Source organism: Dioscorea cayenensis, chromosome 16 (assembly GCF_009730915.1).
Source record: "Dioscorea cayenensis subsp. rotundata cultivar TDr96_F1 chromosome 16, TDr96_F1_v2_PseudoChromosome.rev07_lg8_w22 25.fasta, whole genome shotgun sequence".
NCBI classification, from domain to species: domain Eukaryota; kingdom Viridiplantae; phylum Streptophyta; class Magnoliopsida; order Dioscoreales; family Dioscoreaceae; genus Dioscorea; species Dioscorea cayenensis.
Genome location: NC_052486.1, coordinates 22,204,310 through 22,224,671, shown reverse-complemented (window position 1 = coordinate 22,224,671; position 20,362 = coordinate 22,204,310). Strand labels below are relative to the sequence as shown.

General features: G+C 36.0%; 2 protein-coding genes across 9 annotated transcripts in view; one reads left to right on the top strand and one right to left on the bottom strand.

Moving 5' to 3' along the window:
• Positions 1-308: 308 nt before the first annotated feature.
• Positions 309-6,596, top strand: LOC120279031 (palmitoyl-protein thioesterase 1-like). 2 transcript variants are annotated; one of them, XM_039285867.1, is made up of 12 exons: positions 309-454; positions 548-632; positions 1,716-1,767; positions 1,859-1,879; positions 1,973-2,026; positions 3,135-3,185; positions 4,282-4,344; positions 4,993-5,058; positions 5,176-5,214; positions 5,477-5,599; positions 5,716-5,808; positions 6,114-6,596. In XM_039285867.1, the coding sequence occupies exons 1-12, from the start codon at positions 364-366 to the stop codon at positions 6,384-6,386; spliced, it is 1,011 nt and encodes a 336-aa protein (XP_039141801.1). In that variant the 5' UTR covers positions 309-363; the 3' UTR covers positions 6,387-6,596. The 2 variants fall into 2 exon arrangements, with proteins under 2 accessions (XP_039141801.1, XP_039141802.1); XM_039285868.1 differs by lacking the exon at positions 309-454 and having other exon boundaries at positions 1,721-1,767.
• Positions 6,597-7,768: 1,172 nt separating this feature from the next.
• Positions 7,769-20,362, bottom strand: part of LOC120279308 (SNARE-interacting protein KEULE-like) — a 29,031-nt gene continuing 16,437 nt past the window's right edge. For all 7 annotated transcript variants that reach the window (XM_039286216.1, XM_039286220.1, XM_039286218.1 and 4 more), the window contains 8 exons: positions 13,060-13,185; positions 12,890-12,985; positions 11,404-11,517; positions 11,231-11,308; positions 9,217-9,422; positions 8,889-8,979; positions 8,717-8,806; positions 7,769-8,166 (listed from right to left, as the gene is read on the bottom strand). In XM_039286216.1, the coding sequence (XP_039142150.1) occupies positions 8,125-8,166; positions 8,717-8,806; positions 8,889-8,979; positions 9,217-9,422; positions 11,231-11,308; positions 11,404-11,517; positions 12,890-12,985; positions 13,060-13,185 (843 nt within the window). In that variant the 3' untranslated portion in view covers positions 7,769-8,124. The remainder of the gene's footprint in view (positions 8,167-8,716; positions 8,807-8,888; positions 8,980-9,216; positions 9,423-11,230; positions 11,309-11,403; positions 11,518-12,889; positions 12,986-13,059; positions 13,186-20,362) is intronic.

Here is a 20,362-nt window from a genome sequence, read left to right as displayed (position 1 = left end):
ACATGCCCATACTGACACGCCAGGGGTAAAAGTGGTAAAACAATCTAAAATCATATCCGATCTCGAGATCTAACGAACGGTCAGGATCACGAATGATTGATAAGCTTTCAATTTCCAACTTCCACCAACCGACAAAATTTGAAAACTTTCAGAGTTTTGGTGAGATCACGACCCGGTATGCTTACCCTCGCATCTATTTCGAACGCTTACATCGTGAACTGATAAGAGCTTAATCATGTGAATCTCATCACTGGCGGTGACGGGATCCAAGTCATCGCCTCCTATATAACTCTCTATGTTTCATTGAAGAGCTTTTCCCTCATTCGAAAGCGAGAGGGAGAGAAACCCTAATCGCTGGAGGGGATGGCTCCTCAGCCTCCGCTGCTGATCATGGTTGCCCTCTTTGCCGTCGCTGTTCCAATCTCGTATTCCATTCCCTTCATCGTCTTGCACGGTACGTTGTTGCTTTGCTCCTTCTCTCGTTTTCTTGGAGTTCTTGGGAGTAATCGGATGTATGGATGAATCTCGATGCTCTTCTTTGAAACAGGGATTGGAGACCAGTGTAAGAATCGAGGGGTGAAGCAGTTCACTGAGCTTTTGAGCGAGTGGTCGGGATCGCCGGGGTATTGCATGTATGGGTTCTTTGTTTTGTTTTTTTAATTTTGTGAATATTAAGGTTTGAATGATGGTTCTTGATTTTGTTTCTTAGATATTTCATGTGGTTTCAATCTTTATTCTCATATCAACATCTCTTTTATGTTGTATCTTGAACTCTTTCTTGTTGATGTGGCAAATCATGTAGGGAACCGATAGGAGAGAGATCGTTTCAATCCTTTTTAAACATTAAGAACAGGAATCTTCTTCTTTAGTCATTATTCACGTATCAGCATCTCTGGTATGCTGTATATTGAGCTCTTTCTTGTTGATGTGGCAAATCATGTAGAGAATCAACAGGAGAGAGACCCTTCCAATCCTTATTTTAGTATCAAAAACAGGAATCATGAATTGAGATAAGCTTTCTTGGTTTTCTATAGAAAGTAATTGTCTATAATATTTATGGAATTCTAAATCGTCTATATTATCTATGCACTACATGCTAAGTCTTTTCTTCATTTGTGGAAACCATAGGAGTAGAAGTAGTAGCATTGATTCTCATACCACCCAAAGCAATTTAATTCTGACTGAATTTCCAAGTTCAACCAGGACTTTTTTTAATATTAAAAACAGTGATCATGAGTTAAGTGTGTTTCCTTATGCTATCATTACAGCTTTGCTAATTGACTTGGTCGTCATCCGATTGCCAAATAGATTTTCTATGCCTTATAAATGTGTGACCAGTTCTCATTGCCAAATAGTTTGATGGACATCAGAATAGTTGCCTCGCATCTGGTCTTACAGATATATATGCGTTGCTTTTCATCAGTGTATGTTCTAACTAATAGTTTTCAATACAACGTTACTCTTGTAGTGCCCATCATTTAGCAACATTTAAGTACTCACTCTGGAGGTTGCATGATCCATTAGACATTTATTATGGCATGTTTGTTAGCAAAAATTTCTTTGGACAAGCTAAAAGGAATCATGATATGTGCTTTGCAATAGAAATGTCGGTGTCATTACGAAATATCATAGTACTTCACCTGATTGCTTTGATGTTCTATGCCACATATTTAATTTTCTCATGTTTGCTAATTATTTATATTTTCTTTCGGTAGAGAAGTTGGTGATGGTACGTGGGACTCATGGATTATGCCCCTTGATGAACAGGTTAAATTTCCCTATTACGGGCTGACCTCTCGATCTTTTTATATTTTATTAAATACATATCTAACATGTCTTCTTTTTATTTTACTTTCAGACAAATATTGTTTGTCAGAAGGTGCTATAGCAGGCTGGGTAACATCCATTAATTCTTTCATAATTCATTCTCCGTTTGAGATGCCACTGTTGGAGTTCATTTTTGGCCTAACAGGTAAAGGAAATGGAAGAACTTAAGGAGGGGTATAATATCGTTGGACTTTCTCAGGTAGCATTTAGTTTTTTAGTGTATACCCATGGGCTTGTGTTTCTTGAGTTAATTTCTCTAATGTATGTATTGAATCCTTAAGTTAATCTTAGATTCTGGACTTATTTAGGCTTTTCCTAAAAGAGACTGAGGACTAACAGAGTAAAATTTGATTATTTGAAGTTCCTGTTCAAGTCTTGAACTAAGATGCATAGATGGGGGCAATGCTTAAATATCATTTCTTTAGTATCTGGATTTCTTTGATTGCGTGAAATACCATGTAATGAAATTTGATGTGGTAAAAGGGAATTGTAGTGTGGGAAAACAAGGAATATCTACGTTCTATGGTTGGAGGAAAATGACTATAGTTTAGAAGGTACTGATCAACCAAAATTTAAAAAGAAAAAACTTTATTAGAACAAAATTTTAGTAATTGGTAATTGTTCTTGAATCAAGTAGTTTATTCTTATTATTTTGATCTGAGTTTGAGTAAGAACTATTTGAATTCTGTAACCTCCAATTATTGACATCGGTAACCATCCCAAAGCAATTTGATCAATTCAACTCTTGATGATTATAAGTGGGAACTTCATATTCTTCAATCATTTAAACAGTTTGTTGGGCAATTTCAAATAATTCTGAAAAGACTCCGCTTGAATATATTTTTTATTCAAGTTATTGGCAATGTTTGTGTCTTTGTATGCCATGAGGGTAGTTTTTAAGATGCAAATTTTTTCCAGGTTTTATTTTATGAAAACGTCTTCCTTTAAAGTTAAGTGATGCATATGTTAAATTCACATTGCTCATAAGCAGTTAATTCTTCAGTAAATTCTGTTGAGCTCTATGATGGTTGTCTCTGTACTTATTTATTCCATGTGCCTGGGAACAATTAATTAATCAAGGTGTCAGAGTTCTTATTAAGCCTAACAAACAAATTCTTAAAGTTACTCTAAAAATTTATATCTTGTGAATTGTAATGGCAATCAGTAAATCTTTCAGATTCTTAGATGCTTTGACATGGTTATGTACTCTCCTTCTGACATGTGTGTTCCACTTAAATTCAATGTTTTTCAGCACTTTTCCTGTAATTTGGTCTAGACTAATCCCTTCAGTTAACTCTTGTTTCCAGGGAAACTTGATAGGTCGAGGGGTTATTGAGTTTTGTGATGATGCGCCTCCGGTATGCAATTTTACCTTGGCTCTTGATTAATTATTTATATATTCATCTACTAGTCTGTGTCGTATTACTAATAAATATTATCTTATGACTACTAATTTGTGTAGTTTTTGTAATATCACATCCCTTATGAAAGAAATTTTTAATTTCATCAGTCTAATTGTTTTGAAAACTAAAAATTAATTATCTTTGGTTTCATTTCTCACTGTCCTCACAATAATTCCATTGTTTGAGCAATTGTGTGTGGTCTTCTTGTTCACTTATTCAGGTTTGGGTAAATATTATCCCAGGTGATTAAAGTGGTGCTTATGCATGTAAATAATAGTTTTGTCTATTATAATGATCACAACCTGATGTTAGCTTGGATGTTGATGGAGAAATGCAATGGTGGCATGCTTAAATAGACATATGGGTATAGTGATACTATTCATAAATAAGAAACAATGCTATGCAAATGACTTATGAAAAGGATGAAATTACATCATATGTTCCTGCAAATACTGGTGATATCTGGGGAGATCTACATCTGTGCGCTTGTATAAACAAAGTCATTATGAACCTTGGTGACCATAACTATGTGCAGCTGAAAAAGTACATCAATGCATGTATTTGTGTTTCTATGTTTTCAATAAGCAAATTGTCTTGAATAAGTCGAAGTTAAGCTAGTTTGGTGACGTTGGGATCTCAAGTTTAAAAGATGCTACGAGGATCTTTAGTTTAGTCTTTTGTATGCCTTTCATGAGAATATACTAATTGTAGACAAACTTAGATGACTTGTTCCCTTATTTAGAAGAGTGTCGAAGTAAGAAGTTCTTGCATTTGTGTTATGCTATGAATCCTTGTCTAAGTGGTCTGACTAGCGTTGGATCTACTCTTGATACTTGAGACCACTCTTCTGTCAAGCTACTTAGGATTCTGATAATGGTACATATTTGGCTCAGCTTGAGAATTACTGTTCAGTGTTTCAAGCTACATACATAAACCTGTTTTCAGATCCAATGATGTGTGTGTATCTATTTCACTTTGCATGTACATATATCCACAATTAGTTTAATTATTCTATCTCATTTCATTTTTTTTAATGCGATTTTTCAAACAGGTCAGAAATTTCATCTCACTAGGTGGCCCTCATGCTGGCACTGCATCTGTGCCACTCTGTGGGGTAAGTTGATCATTATATTTTCCACTATACTTTGTTTGACATAAACTACAATTGTGATTTGTATAAAGGTATCAATTAAGATTCGATGTTGCAGAAAAGGTTAACCTATGTTGTTGTCACTGTTTTAACTTAGGTGATAGATTAGTTTGAATTTAAAGATAAGCATATTATTAGAATCTTGCTAAAAAACTTGATTAATATCAAAAGGAGTGGAACATTTGAACTCTTTCTTTCTATCACATAAGACTAGAGTGTTGAAGTGCATGACAACTTCTGTTGACTTTTTGACATGCAACTTTCTTTTTGTATTCTTTTCCTCTGTATAGTATTATTTTTAATGCATTATTCTCCCTAGCAGCTATTAGTTACGGCATTTCTTTATAAACTAACCAATGTTCTCCATAATAACTCTGTTTATTTGAACTGGTGATAAAGTTGGATATCCTTATTTAACTTAAGAAATTGCGTAGTCATTGAGAGGAAATCACTTTGGGAACTGTTGGTTTTTGAATGTTGGAAATTATTGTGAATGATAATATTTCCTTTACTGCCAAGCTTAGTATGATTGAATAGGTTTTGCCCTTAATTGTCACTTTGTTATCCATGAACTGCTGCTAACAACCTTGTTCTGTATTGCCCTCGAACCAGTCAGGGTTTATATGCATTCTTGTGGACGCTATCATCAAGACAGAGATCTACTCTGATTATATGCAGGTTAGCCATTACTTCCCCATTATTTCTTTCTAATCAGTGTGATTTTTTTTTTGTCAGCATTTCGAGAAATATCCAGATACCATCTTCATTAATAACCTCTGGTGATTTGGTTTGCAGGACCATCTAGCTCCAAGTGGCTATCTTAAGATTCCAACTGTAAGTAGGCTTCTTCTGCTGCACTTCACTGCATTATTTTATAATATTGACCAAATCTAACCTTGGATCATAATCAGCTCTCTATATATACTTCCTGCATTCCTCTCATATTTTTGAAGGTGCAAGTCTGAATATCATGGATTATGAAAATAATCATTTTTTAAACTGACTTAGTTCCCCTGTGATAGGTTATGTGGTGTTACTTGTTCTCAAACAAGAAGTGAACATGATTTTGTTGCATTTATTATTTATTTCATCGCAGGACATGCCAGACTACTTGGAAAAGTGCAGGTTTCTCCCAAGGCTTAACAATGAACGCCCCGGTGAGAGAAATTCAACATACAAAGAAAGGTTCAGTAGCTTGCAGACATTGGTTCTTATAATGGTCAGCCACAAGAAAACACAGATTTCTTTTTTATATTATTAAGACCTAGTATCTATCTAATACCGACTTATGGTATTTGATAATCTTTCTTGGCGTTCTACTGAATCATACTCAAGTCTGAGCATGACGCGGTGTTGATCCCTAAGGAAACATCGTGGTTTGGATATTATCCGGATGGTGCTTTCAGTCCAATTTTGCCGCCTCAGCAGGTGATATTCTGTCTCCTCTTTTTCAATCATGATAGTGTACTAATTAAATAAAAGTTTTTTTCCATAAACAAGAATTAAATAACCTGAAATCTGATTCCCTCCCTCCAAGGCAAAACTTATTTTTAGAAATTTAGGGAAACGATGATTTCGAGACTCCGTTCTGAAAGAGTTAATAATACCAAAAATAATATTTATTTTAGGCTTTTTTTTTTTTCTCTTCTGAAAGGTAAACATTACATTGATTGTAATGTTTTGCTTGCATGAACAACATATATATATATATATATTTTTGTTGCGTTGTATAGACTGCCCTATACCAAGAAGATTGGATTGGGTTAAAGAAGCTGGACGATGAAGGGCGTGTGAAGTTCATCAGTATTGAAGGGGGCCATCTAGGAATTTCCAAAAAGGATATGAAGAAGTACATGGTGCCTTACTTGGTTGATGATGAACCAGCAGGACCACCTCAATCAGCAGCAAACAAAGGCCGGGCTTCAGTGAAAAGAAGGCTGTTTTCATTTGCATCTTCTGATGTAGAAGATGATGATCATTTCAAGCCCCTCTTATCCTCCGGTTGAAATTATTATTACCTTTCTTGTTGATTATCAATCAATCACCCCAGAGGTGTGCTCAAGTTGCAATTGATATTTGATTGGTAAGTAAGACGCCACATTTTATTATTGTTGTGTAACAAAATAATATTTGTTATTATTATTGTAAAGAAAATTAATCTTACATAACATTATTATTTTAATGAATTAAATGAACAACATTATGAATGCAGACAAGTATTTGAATAGCTTGCTGGAAGGCTGAATGAGACTGAATCATAGAATGCATACACATCCAACCTAATTTGGTATCATTGAATCAAAATTTGGACGGCGGTCGGTGTCTAGGTAACAACAATTGCCATTTAATTAAGAAGATAGGCTAAGCAGGGACTAATTTAACCAATAATAGACAAATTAAAGGGTTCCATCACTATTCACTAGTAGAGGTGAATGGTACACAAAAAGACTGATTAATGGATACAAGTTTATTATTAAGCTGAGATGAGTAAGGGATATGACTTGTGAGAGAGAGAAAATCAGAGGAAAATTGCCTTAAAACTAAAAACTAAAAAATTGTAACAACCTCGATGCTGAACGAGGAAAATTGCTTAGTAATAATAATAATAATAATAATAATAATAATAATAATATTATATATTATTATTATTATCAATGGATTAACTCCATCTATTCGCTATTGGCAGCTTGACAACCTACAATTAATCAGTCATGGATGGAAAAATTGGTTTGACGAACTAATTTTTGGATCTTGATGGAATTTATAGCTTGCTTTTTGATGTTTAGGCGTTTGTGGCCAATTGAACGTAGAAGGTCCATCATATAAAGCCCAAGTAAAGATTACTTAAAATTGAAGGCTAATATCATGCAACTTATATATAACAAAAAAATAAAAGTGTACCCTATTTTTAAGCATAGCATTACTATGAAGAAATTATGGTACTGTTTCAATGGTGCGATTTGATCTCATGTATTTGTAACTGTGATTTAAAAAAAAATGTTAAAAATAAATAAATAAAAATTAGTTTTTTTTTTTTCAAAATCAACCTATAATTGACCTCTAATCATATCTTTTGAAGAAGGACTCCAACTTAACAACATTTTTTGTGTTTTTGATAAAATGTGATATGTATTTGTCAGGAATGCGCAAAAAGACGGAGAGCAAATTCAATAAACACCTGTGCCTTCACTTTGCATAGATTTTGGAATTCGATCTTGGATCTTCTCCAAAACAAACATCTTATACAAGGGAGCTTTGTACCAACTGGCCAAGATGCCGATGGTACTTAACAACACTTACTTTCATGTAACAAATTAACAAACAAACTTCCCACTGGTAACGGTATATATATATATATATATTGGAAAAGCAGGCAATTTTGCAACACTTCAAAAAACCACCAATGATTCCAAAGCTCTTTTAGCAAAGGGCTAGCTCATGTTAAGGCATATATAAATATTATATCAAAACATCTCCTTACAAATTCAGACAACAAGCTCAGAATCAAAATGCTTTACATATCACTTAACAATTTCATTGGGGACCTAAGTTACACAACTTAAAAGCAGTATAGCAACTGCTTTTGATAATGAAAAATCACTTGCATCTGACTCATAAGATGTAGGGAAAAAAAAAAAGAGTTATCAAAAATAATAATCAAAACGGAGAATACCTGTGCTGAGAACCAACTGAACAGGGAATTCATGCTATTGAATTTGCCAGTGAATGGATTAAATGTGAAGGTCATCCAAAGGACAGTGTTTGAGCATTCAGCAGCTTCAATTTCTGTGGTTAATGAATCAATTTTTAGAAACAATTTTTTTAATGTCTTGTGATTAGTACATAGAATGTGTCCTTTATTGAAAAAAACTAGTCTATATGTCTTAATAGAGCAAGGGATATTTCTATAATTAGTTCTTGATGCAAAAGGAAAAAGTGGGCTATATTTCATACGTTATTAAAAAATTCACTCAATAATCATTCAAAACCGAAATGGATTTTTGATAGCATGAATCACCCGGTAGAGAACAACATAAAGTAACAATATTTGCCATCTGAAAAAAATATATATATAATTGGTTCCTAAATTTACTGTAGTAACAATCAATTGAATTGCATACTCTTTTTGGAAAAATTTCAATCTCATGCATTAACAGAGAAAGGTTATTTTGATAGCGCCGTATATCACCATGTAGACAACAATGTAAAGTAACAACGAATGTCATGTGAATAGTGATGGATTTGTTTTGATCGGAAGGATGCAATAAGTAATAAGAATTCTTTGTTGACAAAGAAATGGTAGTACTCCATAATAACTAATGGTTTGTAAACTTACTGATATGAACTGAGGAGGATCATCTAAACTAGATGAGCCAAGGATGATTTCCCTTCTCAACTTTGTCGTTAGCTTGTGAACCACACGAAGCTGATTAAAAACATTTCACAGATAGCATATGTAAATATTGGAGAACAGGAAACATGTAAACACGAGGGAAAATGGCAAAAACCTCAGATCGAGTAGCTCCACCAATGATAAAAACAAAAACACGCTGCCCCATCTTTTTAAAATCACTAGATGCATGCTTCAGTACTGAATCACTGCAAAAACTCATCAGTTAGGACTTATCTTAGATGCTTCAATGTCTAAATTAAAGGAGTTCTAAATGTATTTAAGAAGGTTTAAAGAATTAGTTGCAAGAGTTTTTCATAAAAAGGTAGCAAATGAAGAATGTCTTTGAGATACTCTATGATACACAAAAATGACTTGTAAGAAATATCAAGAATCCAAGGCCACTTCAAAGAGTTACTGAACATTACTTTTAAAGATTCAAGTACCTGGAAAGCCCATCATCAGAATTACGAGGTTTAGCCCAGGTGGCAGTCCTCCTAGATCTCACAGAGTGGGCAGCCTGAGATGAAGACGGTGGGGCTGGTGGACCACTGGCAGCTGAGGTTCCATGACATATTGTTGGCCTTGGCTCATTCATGCATGGAAACTCTTTCTCTGGTAGTTCACCTTTGTTAAGTTTCTCAATCAACTCCTGGGATATATTATACAAACTATAATTCAATGATAACTCTAAAAAACAGAGCATACACACACTTCTACTACAAAGGAAATGGCTGGAAGAGTATCAAATTAGGTGACCTTGTGTTTTTGTTATGATTAAGGTGCTGTACCAAACAAGATAGATACCATTCTGCAGTATATGTCCAGGAATATATATATATATATATATATAAATTGATGTCTGTTGATATAGGAATATACTTTCCTATACAATTATAGTGCCAACCTTTCGTGCTGCAACACATGTACTAAAGCTGCATTGGTTAAAAATTTTGTGAACTTGCACGTCATTATAAATCAAATAACCAACAAACAAGGCAAAAATAAATGGAAGTACTTGGGGCATCAGTTCTATTAATAAGGCTAGGATCATTGGTAAACATTCGCATGAAAGAAATGAGGGGGAAAAATTCAAATTCTCCATCCAGACATATGTACAACAAGGTTTGCAAGTATTTCATCAAATAGAAGCTTCCTTCAACTGTGTGAATGCACTCCTTCAATCCATAACCAAAGTTGAGTCCACATTCTCCATATCTCAATTACTGTAAGTTTAGTGGAAGCCATAATTAAGTATTGTGTTTTACATGCCAATTTTATGCAGCTGTGGTTATTGAAATCCAGGTAAAATATTATCTTGTATGAAGAAGCAAAAGAATTTCACCTAAAAGTAAAAAAAGAAGCAAAAGAATTATCAAGAAATATAATTATAATATGGATTAATAAAGAGCCAAAACCATAGCTCTAAAACCATTTCCCAGCATTTCTCATCAAGGACTAGATATTTATGTATGTAAGTTTTTCATCAATGTCAAGTGATGCTTAAAAATGTGAGCAGTGGATGGAAAGTAGCACTAAAATATTGTGTACTATCAGAAAGCATATTATAACTTATATATTTCAGTAACCATTTATTTTAAAACATCTCATGCTAGCTTTCTTAGGTTGAAGAAACAAGAAACATGAATCACATAAAAATAGATACATTCAACAGATTGTATCTCATTCATAGAGAAACACACCACATATACATTCAAATTTGCCCTCACTAGGTATTGTTTTCCTTTTTCTAAGACATACGTAGAGTACATATAATGTTGGATGCCCTCTGAAAAATTTGCATTCTCATCCAAAATGTCTCTTATACAGCATATCTTAAGCCAAAGACCAAGTACATTCAAATCACCTCCCCATATTGGAAGCCAATTACTTATACTATTCCATATACGGCATATCTTATGAGTTTATAATTGCAAAAGATACTTGTAAATGACTTAGATAGTATTACAATTTGCAGCTAATACAATCAACTAAATTATATTGGTCAGCTCAACACACAAGATTCCTGATAGTTGGTGCTACCTTGTCCACTCATGCAAGGGAACTTTTTTATAGGTTCATTGACTTGAGTCCATGAACGATAGGTAAGGTTAACAATCCATCCTATTGCACCAAGTCTTAACCTCGTTAATTTAATACTAAATCATTCAACGGACCGTGTGAAATAGTTGACACAGTTATTCTACTTGTGTCCAACTAAATGACTTGCAGTGCCAAAACTTAATTATCTAACAAATTCATATGAAAAGGGAAAATTAAGGCCAGAGAACATTTTTTTAATTATTTACAACTATAAACCCAGACATATTCTCTACCACATTATGGAGGATTAAGATCAAAGTCGAAGCACATGTGCTAAAATTATAGAACAAATTCCAATTTTGGATTTTGAGCAAATATCAAATTTGAGAAAATTCGAGGCTCAGGAACAATGGATACCTCTATCATTGGGTAAAATCGTGATAGCTGCCATGTTTCTTCTTCATCATTTCGTTCTTTCCTCGCAGCATGCTTCTTCTAAGAAACAGTAAACACACCAGAAATTTCATAAAAAAAACATAGAGAAAAAACATAATGAATAATAACCATCTTTTAAAAAGATTTAGTTTTACCTTCTGAGCATCAAATTTGAGAGAGAAAACTCCTGATGTCTTCTTACCATCTGACCCTCCCATGTGTCTCACGTTATTAACAGCATTCATATCATCACGTGATAATCTTGCCAACTGAAACAGACAAAGTTTTACATGCATCTGTTTGAGTAAAAGAGAAAAGCGTACTTGACTTGAAAGAAAAGGAATACTATACTACACAAACCCAAATCACCAAAATAATAATAATGATGTTTTACATTCATATCTAGAACACTGAAATATGGTAAGATTGCTCTTCGGCAGGGCAGGGTGGCATGTATACTCACTCAAGCAGCAAGCCCCCACGAAGACAGTGCCGATGAACCACATAAATGCAAAAACACATGCCAACACCGGCAAACATCTCCAACACTCAATGGGAAGAGAGAAGTTAAAAATAAAAAATAAAAGAAAGAAAGATATTGAGGAATGCAATGGGGACTGAAAACTTTCTGAAAGACACATAATGGACCAGAGAGATTTCTGTTAGAAATAGGCCGGTACAAGGTCATTACTATAGATGGGCCAAATCTAGTTCTTTTATTTACAGCTGAGGCTAAGCTAGTTAATCTTCTGTTCTTGAGAATAGTCCTACATTAGAAATGGCACAAAAAGTTCACATGCATATATAGGTTTTCTGGTGGTGATCCCTACAATGCTGGTGGTTTAAATTTTTCTATTTTATTTTTGGCTTTTATTATCTACAAACAATACTGGTTTTCTGATTCATCAGTGTTATTCCGTTGCTTCCCTGCTTTCACTAAAAAGCCATGGCAGCCATCATCTGCTCCTCCCCTAAATTTCAAATCCATCCCTTGGGTTAGCTGTACCCTAATGACAGGAAGGACACATTAGAACCTTGCATCGGAGGGGCGAATTCAATCTTAGGGCAGTGGGTACAATGCCTAATCCTAGGCATGGATGTTTTCTTGCATTTTACAGTTTCAATTGATTTGATTGCATGCTATAATCAACATCCATATTTCCTACAACTTCAAATATTATGAAAAACATTTCCACTAGAGTTAATCTAATAATGCCAAAAAAAAAAAGGGACGACAAAAAATAAAAGTTGATCAATGATGTTTGTAGATATTTCAATCGACAATGAGACCAAACCAAGAGTTATACTATTATAATCAGATAACAATGTAAGCTTCATATCTCAATTTAAATAACTCTGATGCTTTGTACCAAATCTTTTAATTTATGAGATAGAAGAATGCAAGATTGTGCACTTCAGTTAACATGTTAAAATGAACTAATTGTGTAGTTAATACTAGTCATATTGGCATGGGATAGAGTATTCAAGGTTTTGTATTTTCCTGTCAATGGAAAAATATTTTAACATTAATAACACAATGGTGCAATATGAATGGTAGTAGGCAATATAGAAATAAAAATACCACACTAAAGAAGATGAATTATTCAGAAATGCAGGTAGAGATATGGACTCGATAATTACCTGCATCAACTTGTCCCCTTTGTCACCTTCAAACTTTTCAGGATAGACAGAAGCATAAATCATTAATAGCCTTAGTTTGCTTTCAGGAGTTAAATTCTGCACAAAGTGATTTTTGCATCAACCATAAGTAGTCAATAAGTATAAAGTAAGATCATGAGCATTTAGGTAACCTGCTTTGTCCTCAAAAAACTAATCACTTCTTTTGCCCCAGTGTCACCAAAGACTAAATCTTGCTCTAGCTGACCAAGTTCTCGAAGATCCAGCTCTCTAATCATTTTGTTGATTTTGCCTGCAATCTTCAAAACCATTAAAGTTTAAGTTAGTATTTTTTTTTTTCTTCATGTCATTATTGTTATAATTAATTAATTAAATAAACCATGATTAAAAGCTTCAATTTAGAGGTCAAGTTGATACATGAAATTTTACACTTGCGACACCTTTTTTCAATATATATATATACATAAGGCTGGGTTTTTTAAATAAAATTAATATATAGTCCCAACAATCATTTCAAATTTTATGATTTAAATTTGCAACGATGTTTCTGTTAAAGTTGACTGAAAAGTCAGATAGTTAATGCTTGCATGGTGTTAGGCTGGCGCACAGTTTGAGGAGATGAGAAAGCATGGCATGAAGCTCAATGTGCAGGCATTGGTTAAGGATAACAAAAGGAATGGAAGTTGTTAGAATCATCTTGGTAGGCAGGCACCCAACCATTGGGAGTCAACTTACTATCTTTACCTTTGTTTATTACTTGCTTTTAGAATTAACCGAACTAGGTTTACTTTATGCATTTAAAGCTTTTGTCCTTGACGTTGTATTTTGCTTTTAAGTAGTGCTTTCAATTTGAATGAAGTTAAGACTTTTGAACTCTATTACACTGTTCTTCATCTTCTTTTTGAGCTCTTCTTCTCCACCTCCAAACTCAGTGAATGTTCTCACTGGACATCCTCTGGTTGAACTGGTATCAGAGCTAAGTTAGACACAGCTAAAAACATGATGACAAATGGCAACGCTGTGAATTTGTCATAGCTGGTTGTGCTCATGTTTACTAGAGATAGCTACTCCAAAATGGAGTTTGAGGATGAAGACCCTCTTCCGCTCTCATGAGTTGTGGGAGCTAGGTGAGGCAGGCTTGCCGGAGGTTGAAGACGAGGCTCGGGAAGAAAAGAAGCAGTGAAAAAAGATACCAAAACCTTGTGCTTAATCCAACAAGCGATGGACGAACCCATATTGGACCCGATTGCTGAGGCAACTACGGCTCATGAGGCTTGGGAGATGATCAAGACGGAGTTCTAAGAGTCATCATGCGTTGTGTCTGTAAAGAGACAGGTGTTACGACATAGTTTTGAAACACTACAAATGTAAGACAATGAGTCTATGAAGGAGTATCTATCTAAGGTTGTAACCATAGTAAACCAAATCAAAACCATTGGTTAGAAGTTGTTTGGACATGAGGTTGTGGGAAAAGTTATTTGCAGTCTTTCATCTAAGTGGGATTTTGTGGTTGTGGTCATTGAGGAGTCCAAGGATATCGCTAGGATAACACTCGATGAGCTAAGTGGATCACTCCAAGCTCACGAGATAAGAATCAACAAAACCTTGGAAAAGCCAATTGAGAAAACTTTCTACATGTAGGGTGAAGCTTCCAGCTCTAGGGATACGGATAGACAAGGCAACAAAGGAGGCTTTAGGGGCTCTGGAAGGGGGCGCGGTCGAGGGAGAGGCTGTGGTGCAAGTCCAGAACATAGAAGCCTAGGAAACCAAGAGAACAGAGGCAACAAAAGCTCAGTGCAGTGCTATCACTGCAAGAGGTATGGACATGTCAAAGCTAATTGTTGGTTTAAGGATAAGCCAGCAGAGAAGAGTTATACTTTCGTTGTTGAAGAGAAGAAGGTGTCCAACCTCTTCATGGTCTATTCTAAGGATAATTCTAGGGATGACACAATGTGGTTGGTGAATCATTGTGTCTACAAGTTAAACAAGGAACTGTATGGGTTGAAGTAGTCGCCCAGAGCATGGTTTAGCAAGATCAACACTTATCTGATTAAATTGGGCTTTAAAAGAAGTCCAAAATCCAAATGCTCACACCTTTTAAAGAAAACCACAGAAGAAGGGGAGGTTTTACTAGTTTATCTCTGTTAAGATTTTATATTTTGATACTAGTGGGCCCTATATGGGCTCTATATGGGCTTGGGGTATTACACCAAAAAGTCTCAAGAATTAGTGGCTCAACCCCTATACCTATATATAAACCCATTACACTTCTATCACACAACCAATGCGGTACTATATTTCCAACACCCTCCCTCAAGTTCAACTCGGTCGAACTTGCACAAACTTGTACACCAGCGGTCTGTTTACATGGACTTGTACACTATTTGTGTCTCTGAGGTCCTACACACATGGAGGTCATACACACATGGACTTGTACCACATCGGTGGCTCCACTATATTGCTCTGATACCATGTTAGATTTTATATTTTGGTACTAGTGGGCCCTATATGGGCTCTATATGGGCTTAGGGGTCTTACACCAATAAGTCTCAAGACTTAGTGGCTAAACCCCTATATCTATATATAAACTCATTACACTTCTATCACACAACCGATGTGGTACTATATTTCCAACAATCTCTATGTCGATGACATAGTTTATCTTGGTTCCTCCGTGGCACTGTTTGAGGAGTTTATAGCTTGCATGAAAGAGGTCTTTGAGATGTCCGATCTGGAGCAGTTAAACTATTTTCTAGGATTGGAAGTAGAACAGTCATCTGAAAGGCTGTTTGTTGGTCAGCAGAGATATTTGGAAGACATGTCAGTTTAGTTTAACATGCTAAATTGCCAAGTTGTCACAACACCTATGAATCAAAATAAGCCCACTGCTGATGATCAAGCAGCAGAAGCAGATGGGCAAAAGTATAGGATGCTGGTTGGGAAGTTAATCTATTTATCACACTCGAGACCTGATATAGTATTTGCTGTTGGTGTTCTCTTAAGGTTTATGAGTAAACCTTCTATAAATCATTATGGGGCCGGGAAGAGGCTACTAAGGTAGCTAGTTGGAACTAAGAGCCATGGTTTATGGTATACTCGAAGTGATGATTTCAAGCTCTCAAGTTACACTCATAGCAACTGGGAAGGTTGTGTAGAGGATAGAAGAAGCACTTCGGGAATGGTTTTCAATCTGGGTTCTGGTGTAATCTCATGGCAGTTAAAGAAGCAAGACATCATCGCCTTATCAACAACAGAGGCCGAATATGTTGCGGCCACTACAACAGCATATTAGGCTGTATGACTACACTAAATGTTAGACGACTGCAAGCTTGAACAGAAGGCTCCAATGGTGATCCAGTGTGATAATATGTCGGCCGTCATTGTGGGTTCTCATGATTGCACGAAACATATAGAAATCCGATTTCACTTCATCAAGAACTCGATAGCTTAAGGAGTGATAGTGTTGGAATACTGTAATACAAACAGCCAGGTGGCTAACATCCTCACCAAGCCATTAGGAAGTCAGCAATTTCACTATTTGAAGATGATGTTAGGAGTGACCGATTTTCAGTCAAGGGAAGGTGTTTCAATATTACGCCTATGTGAAACCTGTTCACTTGGAAAGCAATCCAGAGAGGTGTTTCCCAAAGGTCAAGCTATATGAGCAGCTGTCCCATTGGAACTCATCCATGGTAACCTAGTTGGTCCCATGCAAACACCCTTCCTTGGAGGTAGTGTTTATTTTTTTCTATTAACCAATGACTGCTCACAATATAGTTAGGTCTACTTCATCCAAAGCAAGTTAAAAGCATTGAAGTGCTTCCAGTCTTTCAAACTTCTACTTGAGAAGCAACTTTCTTTGCAGGTGAAGAACCTCTGTACTGATCAAGGCGGGAAATTTGTCTCAAGAGAATTCAACATCTTCTGCAAATCCACTGGAGTGAGACTATAATGTCCACCAGCTTGATCCTTTGACCAAGCTTGACTGGAACATCCCGATTTTTTTTTCTCTGAGGACGTGGGGCCCGTGAATCTCTGTCATCCTACCAATAACCTTCTGTCAGGTTGCCCGTGAATCTTGGTCTTGTCGGGTTAGTGGAAGAGTTCTTGAGAGCAACTCCTTCTGGGATTCTACTTCTTCTTCAAGCTCCCTCCTTCTCCTTGTTGGAGGCTCTAAGCTTTGGTGTGCTAGTGGTTTTGCTTCAACTTCTTGGCGGGTCTGCAGTCTCTCCGCTTTAAGGTTAGATGGTTGTAACTTTGTTTGAGGAACTAGGGAGGGCTGGTTTGATTCTAGGAGGCATGGGGTTCAGCTTCTTGTTTTTATGAATGTTTGGATCTTGCAAATTAAATCTGTATGTTAACGTTTATGTTAATGTTTGTAGACATGAACCTGTAAGCTTGCCTCTAAATCTTATTGGTTAGATATATGTGTATATATATACAGATATTTTTAGATACACATATTTATATTTAGTGAGCATGCATAGCAGCGTGTAAACATGTTTTGTTTTTAATTTAGTTCACCTTATATTCATGTGTATATATTTCAATATGCATATGTCTATACTTATACATGTATGTAGATATGGTCTTCTTGCTGAACATGTTTTATTTGTTAAATTATCTAATTGCACTTGTATACACACACACACACACTTAATTGTACAAGAGTTTTCCGGCGACTTGGATGTGTTATAATTTTGATCATTTTAGCTTGATCATGTAATCATGTTTTTAGTCTGGACCTTACTTGTATTTACATGTATGTAAGCATGCTTTCTAAAATTTTATTTGCTTACATATATAATTATTGGGAAACCGGCCATGGTGTGAATCATCATTTAAATATATATATAATCATAGGTTCTGTAAGCTTGAGTGGCATCCAGAAGCATGCTTCTCATGTTTTTATGTTTACCTTATACTTATGTGAATATATATAAATATATATATATATATATAGTTATATTTAATGATATTTTGAAATTTTAATTGCTATCTTTGAACCTTGCATATCAATTTATCATTTATATAAATAGGTATATGACTGTGCATGAATTATCATGTTTTGATTGTTAATTCCTCCTCTGGGGTTTAGTTGTAGATTAGGCCCGGCCCAAAAAAAATTTATTTCTGAGTGTAGTTTATTTTGTTAAGTTAGATTATTGTAGCGAGCCTTAGTTCGCGGGACTTGGTAAACCCGACTTTGTAGCTCGGAGCCAGGTAGACTCTCGCACCCGTATATTTCCGTATTTCTGGCGGTTGTTATTTATTTAATTATTGAATTATTTATAAAGTTGATTTATTTACTTATTTATTTATTTATTCACTTGTTATTTATTTTATTTATTTATTTGCATTATTTATTCGGTATTTCCTCTGCCCGTATTTCATATTTCTGCGGTTTTAGTACATCCCCATTCCTGGCTCGCCCAGCTAGGAGGAGTAAGTCCTAGCCATGTGCACATGTTTTCTGTAGTAGCGCTACCCCTCGACTGCGGTCGAAGATTCGGCTACGGCTGTTGATATTCTGTTCTGTTCTATTCCGACTTCACAGTCGATGATCCAGCCTCGTGCTGTTGATTTCAGTTATTAGCCAGGGAGATGTACATGACTGTTTTCTACGTGTTTTCGTATTTCTGATTATTTCTGTATTCTGTGCATTTCCTACATTTCTGTGTGAATTATGATTAATTATTCTGCAATATTTGCTTTATCTATTGTTTCTACGATCCTACTGGGCCCTTGTGGCTCATGCACTCTGTGAATTCTATTCTCGCAAGAGAAGATCAAGTCTAGGATCGGAGTGTGTCTGGGAGTCGTATTTCCTGCTTTTGACAATATCTTTGTAGTGTACTTTTATGTGTGAGTAAGACTTGTATTCTGACTGTATTTGTGATTCGCAAACTGTTTGGTTGGCTCAATATTCTGTAAGGCTGCAAAGTCCGTACTTGTATTATTTCGGTTTCTGTTATCTTATTTGTGGTTCTGTGTTACTGTTCATATTCTTCTTGTTAGGGTTGACTCTGATCAGGTCAAATCTGAGGCCTTGCATCCAGTGGGGCCCAATCCCATTGGATGCGGCCGATCTGTCTGCGGGCCCAGCTGTGGGGCTGGGACGTGACAGAAACATCAACTCAATGCACCTCAAACACCCCAACAAAATGGGGTGGCCGAACAGAAAAATCGAATCGTAACCGAGATGGCGAGAACCATGCTTATGGAAATGAAGCTACCAATCAATCTCTGGGCAGAAGCGGTGGTGATGGCTATGCACGTTCGGACCGTCGCCAACTAGTGCGCTAAATCAAATGACTCCATATGAAGCTCTCTTCGGCTCTAAACCAACTATTGACTATTTCAGAGTCTTCGGGTGTTGAAGTCATGCGTTTGTGGATCCTCAGTCAACGCGAAAATTTGATGCCAAGTCACATCCTACCTTTTTTATTGGCTACAGTGAATCATCAAAGGCGTAAAAGATTCTAGATCTGGAAACCAATAAAGTCCAGATCAGCAGAGATGTCTGATTCTTTGAAGATAAATGGTGGGATTGGAAAAAGTGTGCTGAATAAGTGGACATTGCAAAACCGTTGATCTCTTAAGATGAACAGATAGGAAATATTCACCAATCCCATGATCCATCTCTCGTTGATGAACAATCGGATTTAAACAATAAAGGAAACGGGCCAACAAGGTATAGAAATATATATGATGTATTTAACACATGCTCGTTCGCTCTAACAGCCTCAGATCTGATGATGTTAAATAGCCGAGTTGACCAACTTGCGTGAAGGTAATCAAGCGATTGGATTGAAGTGGATCTTCAAATCTAAATTCAGACTTGATGGTTCTCTGCTAATGAAGAAAGCACATATAGTTGCAAAGGGGTACTCTTGAGTGGAAGGCACTAATTTCAAAGAGGTGTTTTTTTTGGAAACCTGAATGGAGATAATCCGGGTTTTCTTCGCCATTTCAGTTCAAAGAGGATGATGTATACATCAACTCGACATCAAAACTGTTAGAATTATGTTATAGTTTATATTTGGTTAATGGGCCATATTGGGCCCACACCACAAAACCCTAATATTTCTCTACATATATCCTTGTACTCCTTTACTAATGAGATATACAAACTATTTCTCCTATCTTCACATGGTACCAGAGCTCTGGGTTAAACCCTAGCCGCCACCCAAAACCCTAGCCGCCACCACCGCCACTCCAAATCCTAGCCTTCCACCCACCGCAGCCACCTCTACCGCCAGCAGCCGTTCATCACTTGCCGTTCTCGTTGGTCTATAAGCGCCTGGTGATGTTCCTCAGCCCTCACCAGTGATGTCTTTGTCTTGTTGCTGAAGGATTTGTCTTGTCGTCGTCATGTCTTCGTCTCATGATTCTTTAGTTAAGAATCTCCATTGTACCTCGCAAAAGTTGGATGGGAGGAACTATGTTTTTTGGGCAAAGAGTTTTGAGCGGTTC

Coding starts and splice junctions, on each gene's coding strand:
- LOC120279031 (XM_039285867.1), top strand. CDS start 364: ATGGCTCCTCAGCCTCCGCTGCTGATCATGGTTGCCCTCTTTGCCGTC. Junction 5,215..5,476: donor GCTATCTTAAGATTCCAACT/GTAAGTAGGCTT, acceptor ATTTCATCGCAG/GACATGCCAGACTACTTGGA. Junction 5,809..6,113: donor CAATTTTGCCGCCTCAGCAG/GTGATATTCTGT, acceptor TGCGTTGTATAG/ACTGCCCTATACCAAGAAGA.